This window comes from Crocuta crocuta, unplaced genomic scaffold (assembly GCF_008692635.1).
Source record: "Crocuta crocuta isolate KB4526 unplaced genomic scaffold, BGI_CrCroc_1.0 scaffold87, whole genome shotgun sequence".
Classification (NCBI taxonomy): Eukaryota; Metazoa; Chordata; class Mammalia; order Carnivora; family Hyaenidae; genus Crocuta; species Crocuta crocuta.
In genome coordinates this window covers 4,985,559-5,007,636 of record NW_027532166.1, presented here as the reverse complement: position 1 = coordinate 5,007,636, position 22,078 = coordinate 4,985,559, and the positions used below count along the sequence as shown (strand labels likewise).

Genomic DNA, 22,078 nt, shown 5'->3' with positions numbered 1-22,078 from the left:
TTTGGAGGGAGAATAAATGCTAGCTAAACAAAGAAAAAGTGATTTACCTGAGCTAAGGTGGGACACTGAAGTCCTAAAATATTATTCTTATTCTCCCTTTGAACTGCTGTTCATTTCAATTTTGGAAGATAAATTCCTTGGGTGGCTACATAACCAAATGAGAGATGACTTTCCTTTCTACATCATATTCTTAGATCTCTTTGCAATTAAATTAATTCACATAGCACTTTGTATCTCTTCCTTGCAGCCTTAACAAGACTGATAAACAGGAAGACCAGGGTTTGATTGGACTTGAAGCTCATGTAATTTTGGAGTGGGGTGCTTTTTAAAGGAAAAATGCCAATGATGACTAGGAGAATTTCCACAGATTAGCTTCTGGTTCTGTGTATTTCAAACCTTTTTTCTCCTCCGCTACCCATGTATTTCCAGGGCCAGAATTCCTAGGACAAGTTCATATCACAACCCAAACTTTAATCCTGCACCTTCATGGCACACTGTTTTGTGTTAATGATATCTCTGGAAGCCATTCCTATGCCTGGATGCCTAGCGATCATTTAACTCCACTTGAAATTTATGTGAATCAAATAAATATGCCCCACTAAATTCAAAATTTCATTTGTCAGATCCCCTAAATGCCCGACCACTGAGAAACCACCCACCAGGAGGGAAAATGTAAGAGAAGGGAAGTCAGGAGAGACACAGCAGTCTTAGGCAATTGAGATTTAAGTATCTTACTTTGTCTAATTTTACAAAAACAGAATGGCCATGTGAACACATTTCTAGGGCCCTTCCCAGGGTTCTGGAGAGAGCCATGTAAGGAGGGGACCCTGCATTAGCTTGAAAGTACATCATTTGCTGATATTCAATGTCAGCACAATATTTTTGAAAACGCTAATAAAGGAAAATCCTCACTAAATGTCCACTGCTGATAATCACTAATTAGTTAAATCTCCGGGCATTGGGTTTATTCTCGACTCAAAGTTGGGAACTTATTCACAAATTTACCTATGATCCTAGCCAATTAAGAGAAGGAATGATCTTCCTATTGCTGCAACTGGAACGCATTTGCTTCTTACAGTTTCTGTATTCACTTGTCCATCTTCTGTTCCCTGAAATTCTGTCCCAGTCTTACACTTGACCACCCCTGCATATTTGTATTTCTCTCCTCTCCCCTTTACCACTTCATCCTTCTTCCAGCCAAATACAGATACATATACTTAGTCCTGGTAATCCCTCTCCCAATAAATTCTGATATATTCTATTAGGAGAAGTAAAAGTCTTCAAAATATGAAATATTCATTGGTGAAATGGCCCCTTGTGAAATTGTTCCCCACTTAACACTGTTCGAGCTGCTAACCCTAGTGCCTACATCCACTCCTATCAAAGTCTTAGCCATCCATTTGGAAACATCCAGTCCTCAAAAACAATAGAAATCTACTGCAAATCTTGCAAAGGATGTGGACTTTCATAAAATTCATGAAAGTGATGTTTGCACCAACCTGCAACGTCACTAATAAAGGAGGATCTTAGAGCGTTGTCCCCTTAGCAAAGGGGAAAAAAACAAAATCAGTAAGAATAATGATGACATCAATGCTTCAAAAGGAAAAAAAAAATTAGTTTCAAAGGATTAAGAAAGGACCTTGGGTTGGGGCGCCTGGGTGGCTCAGTCAGTTAAGCGTCCGACTTCGGCTCAGGTCATGATCTCACGGTGTGTGGGTTCTAGCCCCACATCGGGCTCTGTGCTGACAGCTCAGAGCCTGGAGCCTGTTTCCGACTCTATGTCTTCCTCTCTCTCTGACCCTCCCCTGCTCACGCTCTCTCTCTCTCTCTCTCAGAAATAAATTTAAAAAAATTAAAAAAAAAAAAAGGACCTTGGGAAAACTGGATAAAGGCCTCCAACATTTCTGCAAATATGACCCTTGCAAAAATCATATGCAAAGTGAAGGATAATGAGCTATATAAAAATAACTGTGCCCACAAATTAACCCTTGATTTATCCGAATTAGCACATAGTTTTAATTGTGACCTTAAATGTTAAATATAAGATACATTCATTTTCATAATTTTTTGATTGTATTAATTCAAGATAAAGTCTCAATCAAGTCTTTTTCTTTCACTATAGGATCTGGGTCTTCATCTTAAATAGATTCACTTTGGGAGGACCCTTCCTGGAAAAAGGAAGAGGGAAAGGAAGACCTCTTCTACTCATCTCTGTTTTCCAAACACACAATGACATAAGAATCCCCTCAGGAAACTAAAATGTGCAGACTTTTGGGTTCCCCTGCCAGATTAGCTCTGAATCTTTAAGAGGAGAACAGAATTTAGGACTCTAACTTTTTGACAATCATCTTAAGGGATCCTTGTAATAATTAAGCAGATGTGGAAATAAACACCTTAACTAATCCAAAGGGAAATGATTAAGTTTATTCTCTTTCCCTCTCTCTTACCTTTATGAAGTCTTTTTAAAATGTCATCTGTAGTGACTGCATTCCTTTCTTCTTTCTTTTATCCTTTTTGCATGCTCATTTTCCCAGATCTAATCTATAAACAAAAAGTTTTTATAACACCTTTGAAAACAAAAAACAAAACCAGAACTCCTTTTATTCTCATTCCTTTAAAATTGAGTGTAAGTGATTTGTTTCAAATTTCTTTTTCAGCCTGCATTCTCATGAGTGCATTTCGCTCTACATTCATCTGGACATTAAACTGCTTTGCAAATATCATCATATTCTGTCTGCTCTTTCTGTGCTGCCTGATTGTCAGCTCCTCAAAAACAAATACCACGTCCTTCATTGCTTCTGCACTTCCCCCACTGAGCCTAGAAGACAAAGACTGACTAGTGTGCAGTATGCTTCACGCAGTGGGTGCTTAATAAATGTTTTGAAACAATATTAAAATGTTGGATAAATTTGACAGCAGTGCTACTCCTTATCACTTCAAATGCCAACACTTTCTAGGTCCCTTCTCTGCCTAGCAACCATTTCCCAACATATCTATATGTCTCCAGACGTTTCATCCAAGGTGCAGCTCTCTTTTGATCCAGCTTTCCTTACCTGAGTTATGGAAATATTGTTTACATGTTTTCTCTTGAGGAGTATCTGATCAGCACCCAAAGACTCTGCTGTGCACCCTGAAGTTGCCTTTTTTCCCTTGGTGATAGTGGGGAAAAGGAGAAATACAGTAAGGATGAAGGTTTCCTTTTGGGTTCCCTTTTTTCTCCCCAAATCATCTTTCACATTAAGACACAATGCCTCAATGCATATTTTCATACCTTGAAGGATATTTTTCATTGTTAGCACTTGAAGAGTGCTAAGGAATTCAAGTAAGACGTATTTTAGTCACGGTATTGTTTCCTCACTAGTTTTATTCAGTATTTCATTTTTTAATGACTTACTAGCCAGGCAGGCAACATTTCTTTTATAACATCATTCTCCTATGAAATATTATTTCGTGCCTATGAAAAACACCCCTCAATTAATATTGTACGGATCTAATGCGGTAACGTAACGAAAAGCCCATTCTTTTTTTTTTTTTGCATAGGGCATTGTGTTTTGCAAAGCACTTTGGCACCTATCCATCATCTTATATAATCCTCACAAAAGGTTTGCTAGGTAGATGGCATACGGGTCATTATCCAGTATGAGCAAAGGAAATGCAGAGACGTTAAATGACTTGTCCAAAGTCACACAGCTTGGAGGGACCCACAGGGCAACAAGACTCTACCTAGAGCCAGTCCCACTTTCCGTGTCTGCCAGTCTCATACAGTTCAACTTCTCATAAAAACCTCGGCTACGTCAGTTGAGAAAAGAAGGGCTGCTAGGAAACAGCAAGCACCAAGCAACAGATCCTGCGTAGGTAGAAAAAGGAAGCGGGGGTGGGAGAAAGGATCACATTGTGCATGCGCAGATCGCTATTGCGGGCCACGGACCGCGAGAAAGGTTGAGGAAAGACGCGGAGTTCTTTGTCTCACTCTATCGCCTACCTTCAGCTAACGCGCAAGCGCACTTCCTCAGGCTGAAGGTCAGAATAAAGGGGGAGGGCCGCGGAGTCGCGCAGGCGCGCCACTCCGCCGGATTGCCAAGATGTCGTTCCCGAAGTACCAGCCTTCGCGCCTGTCTACCCTACCCTCCACCTTGGACCCAGCCGAATACGACATATCTCCGGAAGCCCGGAAGGCGCAAGCCGAGCGGTTGGCCATAAGATCCCGACTTAAACGGGAGTACCTGCTTCAGTACAACGACCCCAGCCGCCAAGGGCTCATCGTGAGTCGGGGGCCGGCCGGGCGGGAATCAAGGGCCACAGAGTCCGGGTTGTCCCCTCCGGCCGGGCAGCCCAGACCGGCCAAGGGAGACCCCGCAGCGGGGCGGCCACCGTTCCGATCAGCGTCTTAGACTGGCCCTTTTCCAGGCTCAGAGCGCAGGCCAACCCACTAGCCCTTTGACCTTGGGCGGAGAGTTTGGTCGTCCACAAGACGCTTCTCCATTCACACCGGGCTGGGTTTGAATCCTGGCTTGTTCACTTCCTGCTTGGGTAATCCTGAGAAAGTGACACAAGTCTCTTGCTTAGCCTCGGTTTTCCTACTTGAAAAATGGGATAATACAGCGTATCCTACTTTATGAGGCTGTTATGAGGATTAAATGAGACAAGGCACACCACCGGCCAACATAGTGCCTGGGCTGTAATGAGAGTAATGAGTGGTTCAGAAAATATGTGTATTATTTGTTTTTAAAGCAGTTTTCCACCTTTCAGTTCACAATTCATAGCAATACTGCTCTCTCCTGATGGGAATATAGTGATTTTTCAATTTATATCTTTTAAACACCCCCAAAACTCTGCAGCTGTTGAAGTTTTGGTCTTTGGAATCATATGCCAAGGCAGCACATATTGGTAAACTATATGATCTTAGGCAATTTGCCTATTCCCTCCAAACATTAATTTTTTGATCTTATGTGGGAATGGTAGTACACTCTTTATAGAGCCATTGTGAGGGTAAATGAGATAGTTTGTATTAACATTACAGACACTTAATATAAAACCAGTAGACTGATAGCTATTATTTAATGAATGTGCCTTTTGATAATTTTCTGTACAAGAGCTGTTTAAATATGAAACAACAACAACAACAACAAAATCCACTTTTCCCAACAGTTGCATTGGTGTTCTGTAGGACTCTTTAAAAGTTATGAGAATTGAAGGAAATTTAAATTGTGCAGGCACTCTCCAAACCCTTTCTGAATATTATTCAAATGTTACAAGTATTCAGAATTAGGCCCTGTTATTAACCCCATTTTACAGACTAGAAGACAACATGGGAAGGACAAGTAGGTCATAGAGTGATACTCCCTAGCAAGTGATAGAGCAGAATTTAAACCTTGATCTTTGTAACCCAAAACATCTGCTTAACCAGTTGGCTGTACCAACTGTAGTTAGAACTGGAGAAGAAGGTGTTTACTTGAGAAAGTGTGGAGGGAGACGTTTGTTATTTACATACTCACACAGGTGGGTTTGAAGTTTAAACCCCAGATTGTCTTTTTTCCAGTTCTGTGCCCTAGGACAGTTTCAGTTTTGTCATATAAAAGAGACAGTAATACCTGCCTCATTGGTTCTGTTAATTAAATGAATACCTGGCACTTAATCATTTAGTGATCAATATATAGAAATTCCTTGCCTAATCTTTAAGAATGATTGAGTAAATAATTGCTATAATAGGCTAGGCCCTGTGTTAGATGCTGAAATGACAGTGTAGATTCCCGTCCTTGTAGAGCTTTCTTTCCAATGGGGCAGGCAAGTAATAAACAGGTTTAAAAACTAAATAATTTAGGGGGGCAGATGGGTGGCTCAGTCAGTTAGGTGTCTGACTTTTGATCTCGGCTCAGGTCATGATCTCATGGTTTGTAAGTTCAAGCTCCATATCAGAGTCTGCCCTGACATCATGGAGGCTGCTTGAGATTCTTCCTCTCCCTCTGTCTGCCCTTCCCCCATTTGCTCTCTCTGTCTCTCTCTCAAAATAAATAAATAAACTTAAAAAAGTAAATCAGCATGTTGGTGATAAGTAGTAAAAATAAAGCAAGGAAGGGGATTAGGAATGTGTGTATATGGTAGGGAGGGATAGGAGCTGAAATGTTAGATATCCCTAGGGAAGGCCTTCCGTGGAATGTGACATGAAGGAAGTGAGGTGAGGGAGCTAGCCACACAGCTCTTTGGGAAAGTAGCATTTTAGGTAGAGGAGACCGATGTTAAAGTCCTTAGACAGGAGTGTGCCTGATTAGTTTCACAAATACTGAAGAGACCATTGTGACCAAAGTGGAGACAGGTGAGAGCAAAGTAGGAAGAAATGAGGTCAGAAAGGTACTTGGAACTAGATCACACCAAGACTTATAGGCCATTGTAAGGACTTTTACTGAGTAAGTAATGTCCTCTTATACTTTAACATCTCTCTGGTTGCTTACCTGAAAATGCATTATGGAGGACAAGAGCAAGGAGTCTAGTTAGGAGGCTTTTGAGGTAATCAGGGTTTTGGCAGTGGAGGTGGTAAGAAGTGGTGAGTTCTGAGTATGTATTGACAGTAAAGCCAACCAAATTTATTAGCAGATCGGATGTGAGATGTTAGAGAAGGGTGAAGAATGACTCCAAGGTTTTTTACTTAAGTTATCAGAAGAATGAAGCTGCTTTTTACCAAGATAGCAAAGAATGTGAGAGGAGCAGAGATGGAGATGGAGTGGAACATTGGAAAATCAGTTTGGGATACATCACATTTGATGTGCCTGTTAGACAACATGACCGTGTTGAGCAGGTAGTTGGATATTATGTCTAGAGTTCAGGGTAGAGGTCTGTGGATGTAAAATTTTGGGAGTCCTCGTCCTATAGATGGATATTTAAAAGCCATGTGACTGGAGGAGATAATCAAGGGAATGAATGTAGATGGTAAAGATGAACAAAGGGGTGCCTTGGTGGCTGAATCAGTTAAGTGTCTGACTCTTGACTTTGGCTCAGGTCATGGTCTCACAGTTAGTGAGTTTGGGCCCCAAATCAGGCTCTGCACTGACAGTACGGAGCCTGCTTGGGATTTTGTCTCTCCTCTCTCTGCCTCACCCTGTTTGCTCTCTATCCCTCTCAAAATAAATAAAAATAAACTTAAAATAAAAGACCAGTAAGGCCTAAGAGCCAATATTAAGAGTTTAGAGATATAAGGAAATAGAGAGCAAAAGAGACCAAGAGGGAATGGCCACAGGGTTAGGAGGAAAACCAGGCAGGTGTGTGCCCTGAAAGCCAAAAGAAATGGTTTCAAGGATTGTTCACCATGTTGGGTGCAGCTGATAGTTCTTTGGCCACAGAGTGGTGTCAAAGAAGGAAAACTGTCTCCTATGGAATGTGTTTTGGAACCTCTCTTAACAACAGTACCAGGCTCAATAAACTATGGTCATGGGGCTATTGATATTTTCATGAAATGAAGTATCTGTGGCTGGAAGACAGATCTGGCAGATAAATATGTAGAGACGTGACTGGCAGATTGAGAATTCTGTCATGAGAGAATCATTCAAATACATTAATAGCAGAAGGGATAGATACAAGAATAGATGTATTTATTCTTTCAGGTATTGACCTCAGACATCCCCTTGTACCTATCTATCTTATGTCTTCACCTGTACTGTTTCCCTGCAGACATTTTCATTTAAAAATGGAAGACCAGTTTAATTATTTTAATCTTACCAGTCATGACTTCCTTGGTGTTGTATAGGACCTTGAGTTCTCCTTTAGTATTAAAGTTTTAAAGCTAATTTCATTTGCTTATTTTTAATCTGCCCATCAGTTAATTGGAGCAAATAATTTTTATAAAATCATTTGGGGATTTTAGCTAATTAAGTTTAATTATGTGTTTGGGGCAGATTTACTATCTTATATCGTTGTTCTAGTATAAATATATTAAAATGGATAATTACTTTTTTCTTAAACCAAGACAGTCTGATTTTTTTAGCAACCGTGTCCTCACTATAAATTATTTTAATAGTGTTAAATATAATAGTTTTGCTTGTAAAATATATGCCAAGTCAGCTTAAAGAAATTAAAGTTCAGGGTTAGCCTACCTCAGTTTTCACCTTCCTGCAATTTATATGTTGCCTGGAAAGACAGGGCAGGGGTGGGGGGTAGCATTAGAAAGGGTCCTGGAAACAAAGTACAAAGCATGACAGAGCATATGNGTTTTCACCTTCCTGCAATTTATATGTTGCCTGGAAAGACAGGGCAGGGTGGGGGGTAGCATTAGAAAGGGTCCTGGAAACAAAGCACAAAGCATGACAGAGCATATAAAATCAGTCCTCATCGGGAATACTGTGGTTCAGTTGGTCACACTTTAAGAAAGAATGAAGTTTTAAAAAAATCCAGAAAAGAAAAAAAATGATCAAAGAGAAAAAGTCGCTTCTTTGACAGCTTAAAAAGATGAGGTTTCTTGGGGCACCTGGGTGGCTCAATAGGTTAAGTGTTCTACTGTGGCTTAGGTCATGTTCTCACCATTTGTGAATTCGAGCCCCATTTCAGGCTCTGTCCTGACAGCTCAGAGCCTTGAGCCTGCTTCCGATTCTGTGTATCCCTCTCTCTCTGTCCTTCCCTCACTCACCCTCTTTCTCTCTCTTTCTCAAAAAAAAAAAAAAAAAAAAAAAAAAAAGATTAGGTTTCTTAAATCTCAAATAAATAGAATGATGAAGGTGACATAAGAATCTTTTAAATTCTGAAGGATTTGACCAGGATCATCAGAGAGCTATTAAAAAATACTAGAAATGAAAGATCTTCCCTGAAGCTATTTAGGAATATTCAGGGTTTACCCTTAACTATGGTGGAGCACAAAAGTCATCTCCTGTGCTGCCCCACAGAAGTTTTAATAAGACTGTTTCAATGTAGGCCTGACTTAAGTTCCTGTAACTTTTTGTTTTCGTGAATTTCAGGAAGATCCTGCCTTGATTCGTTGGACCTATGCAAGATCAGCAAATATCTATCCAAATTTCAGACCCACTCCCAAGACCTCGCTCTTAGGCGCTCTGTTTGGAATTGGGCCCCTTTTCTTCTGGTTTTATGTTTTCAAAACTGACAGAGTAAGTATTGGGGCCTGATGTTTCATTCCGTGTGATTGGTTCCCCCTGTGTTGGCGGCAGCTCTTTCTCTTGGCAGTTGCCACCAGCTTTCCTCCCATCTTGACCCTCTATTCTTTTATCTTTATTCCTTTCCAGCAAGAGTTAAAACAGAAAGTTTCAGTTACATGTTTGGTTTTACGGCTTTATCGTTTCAACTCTTACTGAAATAGACTAAAATTCTGAGTCTTTCAAATTTAATGGCTGCTCTAGAATTATCAAGTAATAAATTGGTCAGTCTAAATTTCTAAGTCTTGAACTTCGCTCATGAAAGAGTTTTCCTGGTGTGTTTTAGATGATGTGAGGAAATTGTGCTGTGAATGTTAAGTGAGAGAATACAGAAGTAACTTTAAAAAGTTAATATAGAAGTTAAACTTTGCTATTTTGATTTACCTTTAGATATTATCTTTGTGAATTTTTTATTTAGTTTTCTTAGTTCATTTGTTTTTTNAATGTAGGCCTGACTTAAGTTCCTGTAACTTTTTGTTTTCGTGAATTTCAGGAAGATCCTGCCTTGATTCGTTGGACCTATGCAAGATCAGCAAATATCTATCCAAATTTCAGACCCACTCCCAAGACCTCGCTCTTAGGCGCTCTGTTTGGAATTGGGCCCCTTTTCTTCTGGTTTTATGTTTTCAAAACTGACAGAGTAAGTATTGGGGCCTGATGTTTCATTCCGTGTGATTGGTTCCCCCTGTGTTGGCGGCAGCTCTTTCTCTTGGCAGTTGCCACCAGCTTTCCTCCCATCTTGACCCTCTATTCTTTTATCTTTATTCCTTTCCAGCAAGAGTTAAAACAGAAAGTTTCAGTTACATGTTTGGTTTTACGGCTTTATCGTTTCAACTCTTACTGAAATAGACTAAAATTCTGAGTCTTTCAAATTTAATGGCTGCTCTAGAATTATCAAGTAATAAATTGGTCAGTCTAAATTTCTAAGTCTTGAACTTCGCTCATGAAAGAAGTTCATGTGTTTTAGATGTGTGAGGAAGTTGTGCTGTGAATGTTAAGTGAGAGAATACAGAAGTAACTTTAAAAAGTTAATATAGAAGTTAAACTTTGCTATTTTGATTTACCTTTAGATATTATCTTTGTGAATTTTTTATTTAGTTTTCTTAGTTCATTTGTTTTTTAAAAAAGAGATGTTGGGGCGCCTGGGTGGCTTAGTCGGTTAAGCGTCCGACTTTCGCTTAGGTCATGATCTCGCCGTTCGTGGGTTCGAGCCCCGCATCGGGCTCTGTGCTGACTGCCAGCTCAGAGCCTGGAGCCTGTTTCAGTCTGTGACTCCCTCTCTCTCTGACCCTCCCCTGCTCACGCTGTCTCTCTCTCTCTCTCTCCTAGAAATAAATAAAAAAAATATTAAAAAAAAAAGTTAAGAAAAAAAATAAAAAAGAGATGTTTATTTGGGTTAAATATTAGCAGAATGCATAAACCATTTAGTATGTCCCGATTTGCATGAATTCTAGTTATGTTGGTCACATTTTGTGAATTAATGTTAAAACTTCGTAATACCCTAACAAGAGGAAAGCAGAAGCAGCCTGTGGTGGGACTCTGTCATCGGAGGCCATATGATCTCAGAAAGCCAAGCTCATCTTCTGACAGCTGGTATTAGACCCCTGGCAGGCCATCTGGACTGAAGCCCACTTATCTAGCTCTGCCTTAAGCTGGCCAATCTACTCCTGTTAGACCTTATATATTTTGGTTGTCTGATAAATTAACTGCTTCACAGAAAGGTAGGCCATACTTATCCAGGAGGTGTTTGCATTTTGCTTTTTTTTTTTTAATGTCTTTATTTTATTTTGAGAGAGAGACAGAGAGTGAGTAGGGGAGGGTCAGAGAGAGAGGGAGACACAGAATCTGAAGCAGGCTCCAGGGTTTGAGCTGTCAGCAGAGAGCCCGACATGGGGCTCAAACCCACAGACTGAGATCATGACCTGAGCCAAAGTTGGACACTTAACCTACTGAGCCACCCAGGCGCCCCTGCATTTTGCTTTTGGCATATGCTTTTTAGTGGGGTAATAAAATTATTCCAACATGTGCATAAGATGTTTTTCTTTTCCTTCTTTTTTAAAAAAATCTTTATCTTTTTGAGAGCGAGCGAACGTAAGTGCAAGCGGGAGAGAATCTGAAGTGTCTCTGTGCTGAGAGCAGAGAGCCTGATGTGGGGCTTGAAATCATGAACTGTGAGATCATGACCTGAGCTGAAGTTGGGTACTTAACTGACTGAGCCCCATCTTTTTTTTTTTTTTTAATGTTTATTTTTATTTTATTCAGAGAGAGGAAGAGAGAATCCTAAGCAGGCTCAGCACTGTTAGCGCAGAGCCTAACATGGGGCTTGACCTCACAAACTGCAATATCATGACCTGAGCCAAAACCAAAAGTCAAATGCTTAGTCTACTGAGCCACCTATGTGCCTTGCATAAAGATGTTTTTCAATAGGAGTGGTTTCTCCTTGTCCCTTTATTTCTTCAGTCATATTCCCTAGGCTTTAGACAGTGGGGGATGGGAATTAGGTTTGGAGTATTTCAGTCCCTTTTCAGAGTTGTACCGTGGGTTATACCAGAATACATTGGTCTTTTGTTTGTTTTTGTATCTTCTATTACCTTTTTACTTGTTTATATATTTTGCAAAATGGTCACCAGAGTAAGTCTAGTTAACATCTGTCACCATACATAGTTACAAACAACAATCTTTTTTCTTATAATGAGGGCAACTTTCAAATATTCAATATAGTATTATTAACTATAGTCACCATGCTGTACATTTATACCCCCATGACTTACTTAATGATTAGAAATTTGTACCTTTTGGTCCCCTTCACCCATTTTGCCCACTGCCCACCCCCTGCCTCTGTCAGCTACCAGTTGTTCTCTGTATCTTATATCTATGAAATTGAAAGATTTCATTCTTTTTTTTTTTTTATGACTGAATAAGATTCCATTGTACATATACTATGTCTTTATCCATTCATCCATTGATAGATACTTAGGTTGTTTCTGTATCTTGGCTATTGTAATAATGTTGTAATGAATGGAGGTCAGAATGTGTTGTTTCTAATGTGTTTTTTGTTTGTTTGTTTTTTCTATCTCTGCAGGATAGGAAAGAAAAACTGATCCAGGAAGGAAAATTGGATCGAACATACAGCATTTCATATTAAGTCTGGGAATGATGATTCTAGGTATTACTGTTTAAATAAATCTATTAATCATTAAATAGTTTCGATTTCTTATTACTTTTATTCAACAAATATTTACCGGACATTGCATTATCCCTACTTTGTAAGAGTTCACAGTTTAGTGAAGAAACAAATTCATGTTCATGCATTCAGTCATTCAGTAAATCAGTGTGGTAAAAATAAAATATGATAGGGATTCAGGAAAGTGATATAGGAACTCATGGAGAAGCAATTCTGTCCAGGGAGATGGTATTTGATCAAGGCTCTGAAGATCACCGTGGCTAATAGGGCAAAATGGAAGTATGAAAGGGCAAGGTGTGTTGAGTATGGCTAGATTGGGGGCCATTGTAGGGTAAGAAGACAGATTAGAGGCCACATTGCGGAAAAGAAGTAAAATGGTTTAGCACATGGGATTTGGAAGTTAGATTGGGGTCAGAATCCTAGCTCAAGTTTAGCAGTTGGAATACAAGGCCTCTTGGTTCCCCATCACTAGCGTGGAGATAGTAATGCCTACTTCCGCATAAGGTTGTGAAAATGAAAATGAAATAACAGAGTATTGCTCAATAAAATAAAGCTGCATGCTTTTTAGTTCAGTCTTATAACAGTAGGGTGACGAGTAAGAAAATGTTATAAGAAGAACATGCTCTTTAGGGCTGATTTACTTTAGTATGTTGGTTTTAACTTCCAGAGCATATTCACAAGTATTCTCAGTTGATTCTTATGAGTCTGGGGTACTCAGAAACACAGAGCCTGAGAGACAGACTTGTGTGCAAGTTATATTAGGGAGTGATATGAGAGAACAAGTGGGAGATTGGTAAAAATGAACAGGGATAGGACAGCCCATCAGGTGTGTGTGATTGGCCTTTTGCTTCAGAGTAGCAGGTTTAATTCCATCAGGGACTTTGAAGAGCCCTGCAGAACATACACAGAATGTGTACAAGGGAAAAACGAGTTTCCACCAGTTGGTCTCCGAGTTAGTTGACAGTTGTCTCTTGCAGTTAATTCCATTTCACTTCCAGGTATGGGTGTGCCTCAGAATGGCTGAGGGTTCTTAAGAGACTTCTCACATGGAAGGGGAAGGAAGCCTAGGGCAGAAAGCAAGTGATGTGCTGCACAGCTGAGGTGTCCTGATGACAGATCACACCTACAGGAGCCCGGAGCTGCAGCAGCAATTGGAGTAAAAAGATTGGCCAAGAAGAAACAAGGCAGTTACAAGAAGTAGACGATGTCCTCATCCACTCCATACACTTCTTGGATCTGGGGACACTTTAATTTGTAACATATCATTCAGGGTGGTGGGCTGGTACAATCTCAGCATAGGAGAGTTAGCAGAAGAAGCTTCAGTCCTGCAGTCTGGAAATATCTGGAGCTGGAACTGACATTCGTCATTTCCCTCCACCACACTTCCTAGGTTTTCCTTCCTTGGCCATCACTTCAGAAGGTCTAGAGTCCTTGCTTGATGGAGTCACCGGGACCTATATCTGCAAAGGTTAGAACCTTAGTTACTCCTGTATCATCAGGCCTTGAAGCAATTGCCTATTTACATTTATCACTGGATGTGGAAGCACCAAGAAGCACCAGTAAATCATCTGCATTCCAGACATACCCTTTAGGCCCCCATTGTGTAGCAGCAACCCTAGCTCCTTGTAATGAAGGTCATTTAATGCTGCCAATATGGAAACCTTTTTTTTTTTCCCTTTTTGTCCACTATTTCCTAAGCACAAGAGGCCCCAAATGAGCAGGAGATAGTCACAGTTTCCGATTAAAGTGAAATCCTGTGATATTGTGGTTTATAATAAGAAATACATATTTGGTCTTTGTCCCCGTTTCTGTCACAGAGCTCCTAAAACCCTGGGGATTTTTTAAGAGATGAGATATGTTAATGAGATGAGTTTTGGACCACACCTAAGGCTGGGGCTGGTTTCCTAGAGAACCAACTGTCTGATCAGAGGGTTGGAACTTGTAGTTCCACATCCTGATCTTGCATTTGTATCCCTGATTTGCCGCTTACTGGTGAAGTAACCTGGAAAGTATTTACATTCTCTGGGACTTGGTTTTATTATCTTTAAAATAGATATACTGGTAATACAAACATTGTTATCAAACTCATTGTTTAAGGGGTTACTACGTACAAAGTATTTAGGGTAGTTATATTTTTAACTTTTGGAGGAAACTTCATACTGTTTTCCACAGTAGGTACACCACTTTGCATTGCTATCAACAGTGCCGCAGTTGCTTATTTTTCACATCCTCACCAACACCTATTGCTGCTTGTGCTTTTGATTTTCTCTATTCTGATAGGTGTGAGGTGATACCTCACTGTACTTTGGATTTACATTTCCCTGATGATGAGTGACGTTGAGCATCTTTTCATGTGTCTGCTGGCCATCTGGATGTCCTTTTTGGAAAAAATGTCTATTCATGTCTTCTGCCCAGTTTTATTTTATTTTATTGTTTTTTTAAATATTTTTATTTATTTCTAGGAGAGAGAGAGAGAGACAGCGTGAGCAGGGGAGGGTCAGAGAGAGAGGGAGATACAGACTCTGAAACAGGCTCCAGGCTCTGAGCTGGCAGTCAGCACAGAGCCCGACGCGGGGCCCGAACCCACGAACCGCGAGATCATGACCTAAGCGAAAGTCGGACGCTTAACCGACTAAGCCACCCAGGTGCCCCCCAGTTTTAAATTGGATTATTCATTTTTTTTGTGTTGAGTTTGGTAAGTTCTTCATAGACTTTGGATACTAACCCTTTATTGGATATGTCATTTGCAAATATCTTCTATTGCATAGGTTGCCTTTTAGTTTTGTTGATTGTAAAACATTTTAACATTGAGAATTATTGAGCAATGTGTTCTTAAGAGTTTAATCAATTTCTAAATATTTTTTATTACCACAAACAATGCCCCAAATCACACCCAGCAGTGGCCTGCTGAGAATACCAGTTGTCACCTCATGTGAGTACTTAATGTTACCATGTGTCTGACTAATGCAGTTGGTCCTGAGCACCGGGCACAGGAGCCTACACTGGTATTGCTGCCTCTGTAAGCCCAAAAGCTAAAGCTTATGATAGCCACAGCCACCAGAAAAAGTTCCTCAAGGTTCCTATATCTTTCCATCCCTTGCTCCTAAAAAACTTCTGGTTGCAGGGGAGGCTGAAAAAGCAATCATACAGCATGTTCAGTTCAAAAGTGTGAGGCAGATATGGAATTCCCAAACATAAGAAAGTAGTTCAAATACTGAGCCACCAAAAATGACAAGGAACCAGAACCAGATCATATGGCCTTGATCACAGTTAAGGACTTCATCCTAATGGCAATGGGAACCACTGAAGGTATTAAGCAGGAGTAACCTGATTGGATTTGCATCCCTGGAAGATCATTTTTGATCCTGGAGGAGGAGGATCTCAGGGCAAGAAAGGCTAGAGGATGACCAGTTATCAGGCTATGGTAAGACTAGGCTAGAAATGATTTTCAGTTTTTGAGATAAGCCCTCTCTGCACAACAAAGCAGTCCCTGCTAATTCCAGGATGACTCATTTGGATGTGAACTTGTCAAAAGCTTTATGAAAGTCTAAATATATTATCTCTATTAGATCTCTTTTATGCACATGCTTGAGGAGCCAGTCTTAATAATTCCTTTTCTGTGTATGACATCCCTTCCCCTCTCTGGGACAATATTGCTTCTGTAACAGGCTGGTTTGTTTATGTAGTATGTCTTTTTACCCTTTATTATGGATCCTGCCTGGTGAAAAAGATTACATTCATGCTCTGATTCAAATCCTATTGGGGCCATTCCCTGATTTATTTTCCTTTTTATTTTTTCTCATTCCTGGAGGCACTTGACAGTTTTCTCATAACTTTGGGGGAGCTACAGAATAATGGTTATCACTACATTTTTCAAGATCATTAATAAAGTATTTGAGATTAGAGATCTGTATAAGAAACTATTTTGATCAAAGACACATGATTTAAAAATATGGACAGCACTTTAAAATTAGTAAATATACCATAAATATATTAAAGGATTCTGAACTTCTCAAAGTTTTTGCTGCTGCTTTCTACCTTTTGTGAACAAATAGAATTTTATCATGTTTCTTTAAAATAAAGTCTTTTAGGGGCACCTGGGTGGCCTAGTCGGTTAAGCAGCCAATTTCGGCTCAGGTCATGATCTCACCCCTCCTGGGTTCGAGCCCTGCGTTGGGCTCTGTGCTGACAGTTCAGAGCCTGAAGCCTGCTTTGAATTCTGTGTCTCCCTCTCTCTCTCTGTGCCTCCCCCGCTCATACTCTGTCTCTCTCTCAGAAATGAATAAATGTCAAAAAAAATTTTTTTAAAGCTTTTAAAAAATGTCATGTACTAAGCATTGAGGATACTTATATAATAAAGATGCAGCTCCTTCTTGGAGGAATGAACAATGGAGAAAAACAATTATAGCAGCCAACACTTAATTAAACTATTGCTTGTATTCTAGTCACGAAGCTAAAGTAAGAGCTTTACACATCTCACTGCATGCCTTAAAATTCTCCATTATGCAGAGGGGATTTAGAGAGGTTAACTAATTTGCTTGAGTCCTCTAGCTAATAAGAGCTAAATCAGAACTTTAAATCTGGGCAGGCTGACTCCAGGGAGCATATCTTTAACCATTCTTTGGACATGATAAAGACTGATGCTGTGTGGATTCCAGTACTGAGAAAGAATACTAACCCAGCCTGGAGGGTTGAAGAGGTGGCATCTTTAAGAGCAGGGACTGCCACTTGTACCTTTAGATTTTCTAGCACATTCACAGGTATATAAAACATTAGAGCCAGAAAAATCTTTAAAGATCTGCTAGTCTCACAGACTAATTCTATAAGAAAGGTTTGGTCAGGAGAAATGATTTTTCCATTTTTTCAAGAAATCCTGCTAATTTGAGGAGTAGGAATCTAGGGCTTTCTTTTTCTTTTTAAATTTTTATTTAAATTCTAGTTAGTAAACATACAGTGCAATATTGGTTTCAAGGGGGAATTCAATGATTCGTCACTTATAATACCCAGTGCTCATCACAAGTGCCCTCCTTTGTACTTGTAACCCATCTAGCCCATCTTCACCCTACCTCTCTCCATCAACCCTCAGTTTGTCCTCTATAATTAAGAGACTCTTATGGTTTGTTTCTCTTTTTTCTTTTTCCCCTTCCCATATGTTCATCTGTTTTGTTTCTTAAATTCCACATATGAATGAAATCATAAGGTGTTTGTCTTTCTCTGAGTGACTTATTTTGCTTAGCATAATACATGTTAGCTCTGACCATGTCATTTCAAATGGCAAGACTTCATTCCTTTTTATGGCTGAGTAAGATTCTTTTATATATATATATTATATATAAAAATATATATATAATATATATAAAACAATTATATGTGTGTATATGTGTATATATATGTATATGTATACACACATGCACACACACACTCACACCCTGTATCATCTTTATCCATTCATCAGTTGATGGACGGATGGACGTCCGTAATTTGGCTATTGTTGATAATGCTGCTATAAACATTGAGGTGGATGTACCCCATCTAATCTATTTTCATATCCTTTGGGTTACCTAGTAGTGCAATTACTGGATCATAGGGTAGTTCTATTTTTAACTTTTTGAGGAACTCCATACTGTTTTCCAAGTGGCTGTATCAGTTTGTATTCCCACCAACAGTGTAAGGGGGTTCCCCTTTTCTTCACATCTTCGCCAACACCTGTTGTTTCTTTTGTTGTTAGTTTTAGCCATTCTGACAGGTGTGAGGATTTCTTCTTTGGAAAAATGTCTATTCATGTCTTCTGCCCAGTCATTAACTGACTTATTTGATTTTTTAGATATGGAGTTTAATAAGTTCTTTATATATTTTGGATACTAACCCTTTCTTGGATATGTCATTTACAAATATCTTCTTCCATTCTGTAGGCTGCCTTTTATTTTTATTGATTGTTTTCTTCATTATACAGAAGTTTTTTTTATCTTGATGAGGTCCCAATAGTTCATTTTGCTTTTGTTTCCCTTGCCTTCAGGGACTTGTCTAGTAAGAAGTTGTTCCACCTGAGGTCAAAGAAGTTGCTGCCTAAGTTCTCCTGTAGGCTTTTGATGGTTTCCTGTCTCACATTTAGGTCTGTTATTTGTTTTGAATTTAGTTTTGTGTGTGGTATAAGAAAGTGGTCCAGTTTTATTCTTTTCCATGTTGCTCTCCAGTTTTCCCAACATTTTATTTGTTGAAGAGACTGGTTTTTTTTTCCTCCATTGGATATTCTTTCCTACTGTGTTGAATGTTAGTTGGCCATATAGTTGTGTGTCCATTTCTGGGTTTTCTATTCTGTTCCATTGATCTATGTGTCTTTTTTTTTTTTTTTTTTTTTTTTTTTTTTTTTTTTTTTGCCAGACAGTATGGCACAAAAACAGGAATCTAGGTTTTGATTAAGAACACTGGCTCTGATTGTCCATGTCAGCTGTTTGTGATGAAAAAATGAGACTTGGGATAATTGAAACAATCGCTCACCAACCTCCTTACTTCATACAAACAGAAGACTTGATAGGTCATATTAATAAGGTTGTATTTGGAGGAACCAGGCAGATGTTTGGAGCATTTCCTGTATAAAGCAAGTATTTTCAGGTGTCCCTTGGTGCTGTGAGAGTGAAGATGTTAGATTCAAACCCAAACCTGCTGTATTGTTCTTGCTGGATTCCCACAGGAAAGTAGCCCTGGCAGGCACCAGCTTGCCCACCAACACCCACTAGCCCTCCTTTCCTTCTGATAGAACCCTGATTTGTACAGAAGGTTGCTGGAAGACCCTTTATGTCAGGCAAGGTGTACATGATCCCAGCTCCAGAGAATGAATTGGGGATTGGTCTAAGTGTGGACATGGGACCCAGTTCTGTGCATAACACATAAGGGGGATCTGCAGGGGAAGGCTTCGTTTCTCGAATAAAAAATTTTTCCAAGGAGAAATCCTTTCTGTTCCTTCCCCCTTTTGCTTTCCTCTTTTCCACTGACCAAGAACATGGATATGAGGCCTAGAAATGGGATGAAGATAAAACAATTTGCCAAAAAGAGTGGAGCAGAAAACCAGAATGAACTTAGGTTCAGGATCACGTGGTGTCCTGACCTGCCAACCTCAGACTTCTTTTATAAGATTAAGTCCTAGTTGCTAAGCTAATGCTAGATTTTCAGTTTTGCAGGGGTTTTTTTTCCCTTACAGTTGGATGCACTCTTAACTGATACCATGTCTTTTTATTAAGAAAAGTCATATAAACTATACCTGTCCTTCAGGTTTTAATTTTACTCATAGGATCCAAAATAAAGGTAGTAAATGCTTGTGAATGAGCAACACTGCCCCATCTGTTAAATTTCTCTCCCAAGAAATGTACAGAATTGCATACAGTTGGTTTTTATAAGATATCACTGTTGATAGTGCTGTGGTGAGTTGTGTAGAAGCTTCTGGCAGAAGTTTAGATTTATTTATTTATTTATTTAATTTGTTTATTTATTTGTAAGTAAGTAATCTCTCCATCCAAGGTGGGGTTCAAACTCACAACCCTGACTGAGATCAAGAGTCTGTGCTTTTCTGACAGAGCCAGCCAGGCACCCTATAATTTTACATTTAAAAAAACTGAGACTAGGCTAATTAGAGTCCCAAAGGCCTACATGATTAGTCAAGATCCCTCTACAAAAAGCTCTGTAGCACGTCATATGCAAACTACTCACATCAAAGTGTAGATTCTGTCTTAACTTTCACTTTAATTGAGCTATTAATATGCACTGTTGAGATCTTAAATTGGGCTTTAATATAATTTTCATGGTTTAAGACCTAAAAAATGTCAAAAAGGAGTAGGTACTTCTAAATTTTCTACACTTTGGGCTTCTGTTACTTATTGCATTAGAATCATCAGCTATATGCTTATTTAGCGACAAGCACCTTGGCATAACCTTCCAGTGTTACCTAGGGCAAGTGGCACAACAGCCTTACTGAGGCAGGAATGAGTAAGTATTCACCGAGTCACAATAGCAACAATGGACTATAACAACAATAATAGCTAATATTTTCCTATGCTTACTGTGTGCCAGAATTAGTGTGGGTTCCTTCAATGCATGGTTTTATTTCACCCCCACCAAATCATTGTGAAACAGATCATCTCCTTCATTCAAATTAGGAAGGGGAGGCTTAGAGAGGTTAAGTCACTTGCTCAGACATACTCAGCAGTCTTGATTCCAGATTCTTGGATTCCTTAGGAAGTATCTACATCTTATAGCTGAAGAAACAGAGGCTCAGAGAAGTTAAGTAACTTGCTCAGGGTCACACAGCTAGTAAGTGGTAGAGCCTGGATTTGAACCCAGGCAGTCTTGTTCTAGCATTTGTTCTTTTAACTATGCACTACACTGACACACAAAAGGATAAACTTTGGACATGCCTCAGATTTTTGATGCAATTAAATAAAGTTGATTATATGAAACTGAAGGCTAGTTGATCACTTAATGTAATGAAGAAGTTTCTATGTCAGCTCTAAAGCATTTTGTTGTTGTTGTTGTTTAGCAAAGCAGTAGAATTTATTGAGAGAAAGTGTAAAGCTCTCAAGAGTGAGAGGGCTCCCAACTGGGTTGCCTCTTGGGATTTCTGTCCCTGGCTTTTTACTGGGACCTTATCAGAAAGTTTGTGAGAACCTATGCATGGCACTTAGCCCAGGCAGGTCTGGAACACGTTTATCTTATCCTCTTTATTCTCCAGACTCTGCTGTCACTGCTGCTTCTTCAGTCTCCCTCTTGTAGCTGCATTCTGCCTCCCTCAAATTCCCTTATATCCTTTCCTAATAAAGCCTTTCCCTAGTCATTCCTCCCCCAGGAATAGGACCTCTAACTGCTGTTAGGGAACAGAGATGATGACTGCCTGGCTTCTTCAAGCTGACGAGGGACTGCGTAGGGGTATGGCAGTCTAAGTCTACCCAAGGATTGATCAGTCGAGTGGCCCACAGTATGGTTCCACAGGAAGGCTGACAGGCATCAGGTGGCACAAACATAGGCAGACACAAAGACTTCTCATTCTATGTTTACTGGAACATTGGGAGGTTTAGGAGTTTTTTTCACCTTAATTCTTGAGTTCCTTTCAATCTAGGAAGCCTTGATTCAGACCAGGATGTAAGGCTGGAAATAGAAGGTGTTTTAGATACTGATTTTAAAGTAGTTTCCAAAACAGTGGTCCTCAGCCTTGTCTGTGCATTAGAATTGTTTGAGGACTTACAAAAAAATTCTCATTTGGGGCAAGAATATACAATGGGGGAAAAAAATGATCCCTTCAAGAAATGGTGCTATGAAAATTGGACATACCAAAAAATGAAACTGGACCACTTTCTTATACCATGCACAAAAATAAGCTCAAAATGGATTAAGGACCTAAATGTAAGACCTGAAACCATAAAAATCCTAGAAGAGAGCACAGGCAGTAATTTCTTTGACATCAGCTATAGCACTATGTCTACTGAGGCAAGGGAAACAAAAGCAAAAGTGAACTATTGAGACTACATCAAAATAAAAAGCTTCTGAACAGCAAAGGAAACAACCAACAAAATTAAGACAACCTATGGAGGGGTATCTGGTTGGCTCAGTGGGGTAAGCTTCTGGCTCTTGACTTTGGCTCAATTCATGATCTCACAGTTTGTGGGATTGAGCCCCATGTTGGGACCTGTGCTGACAGCACAGAGCCTGCTTGGGATTCTCTCCTCTCTCTCTCTCTCTCTCTCTCAAAAGGAAATAAATAAACTTAAAAAAAATC

At 39.6% G+C, this 22,078-nt stretch overlaps 1 protein-coding gene and 1 long non-coding RNA gene across 3 annotated transcripts in view; one reads left to right on the top strand and one right to left on the bottom strand.

The window, feature by feature from the left end:
- LOC144241949 (uncharacterized) overlaps positions 1–3,143 on the bottom strand; it is a 54,953-nt gene extending 51,810 nt beyond the window's left edge. For both annotated transcript variants that reach the window (XR_013338253.1, XR_013338252.1), the window contains exons 1-2: positions 3,054–3,143; positions 2,448–2,541 (exon numbers count right to left, since the gene is read on the bottom strand). This is a non-coding gene — a long non-coding RNA (uncharacterized LOC144241949). The remainder of the gene's footprint in view (positions 1–2,447; positions 2,542–3,053) is intronic.
- Positions 3,144–3,884: 741 nt separating this feature from the next.
- NDUFB4 (NADH:ubiquinone oxidoreductase subunit B4) lies at positions 3,885–12,332 on the top strand. Its single transcript, XM_077776667.1, has 3 exons — positions 3,885–4,262; positions 8,940–9,086; positions 12,214–12,332. The coding sequence occupies exons 1-3, from the start codon at positions 4,083–4,085 to the stop codon at positions 12,274–12,276; spliced, it is 390 nt and encodes a 129-aa protein (XP_077632793.1). The 5' UTR covers positions 3,885–4,082; the 3' UTR covers positions 12,277–12,332.
- The last annotated feature ends 9,746 nt before the right edge of the window (positions 12,333–22,078 follow it).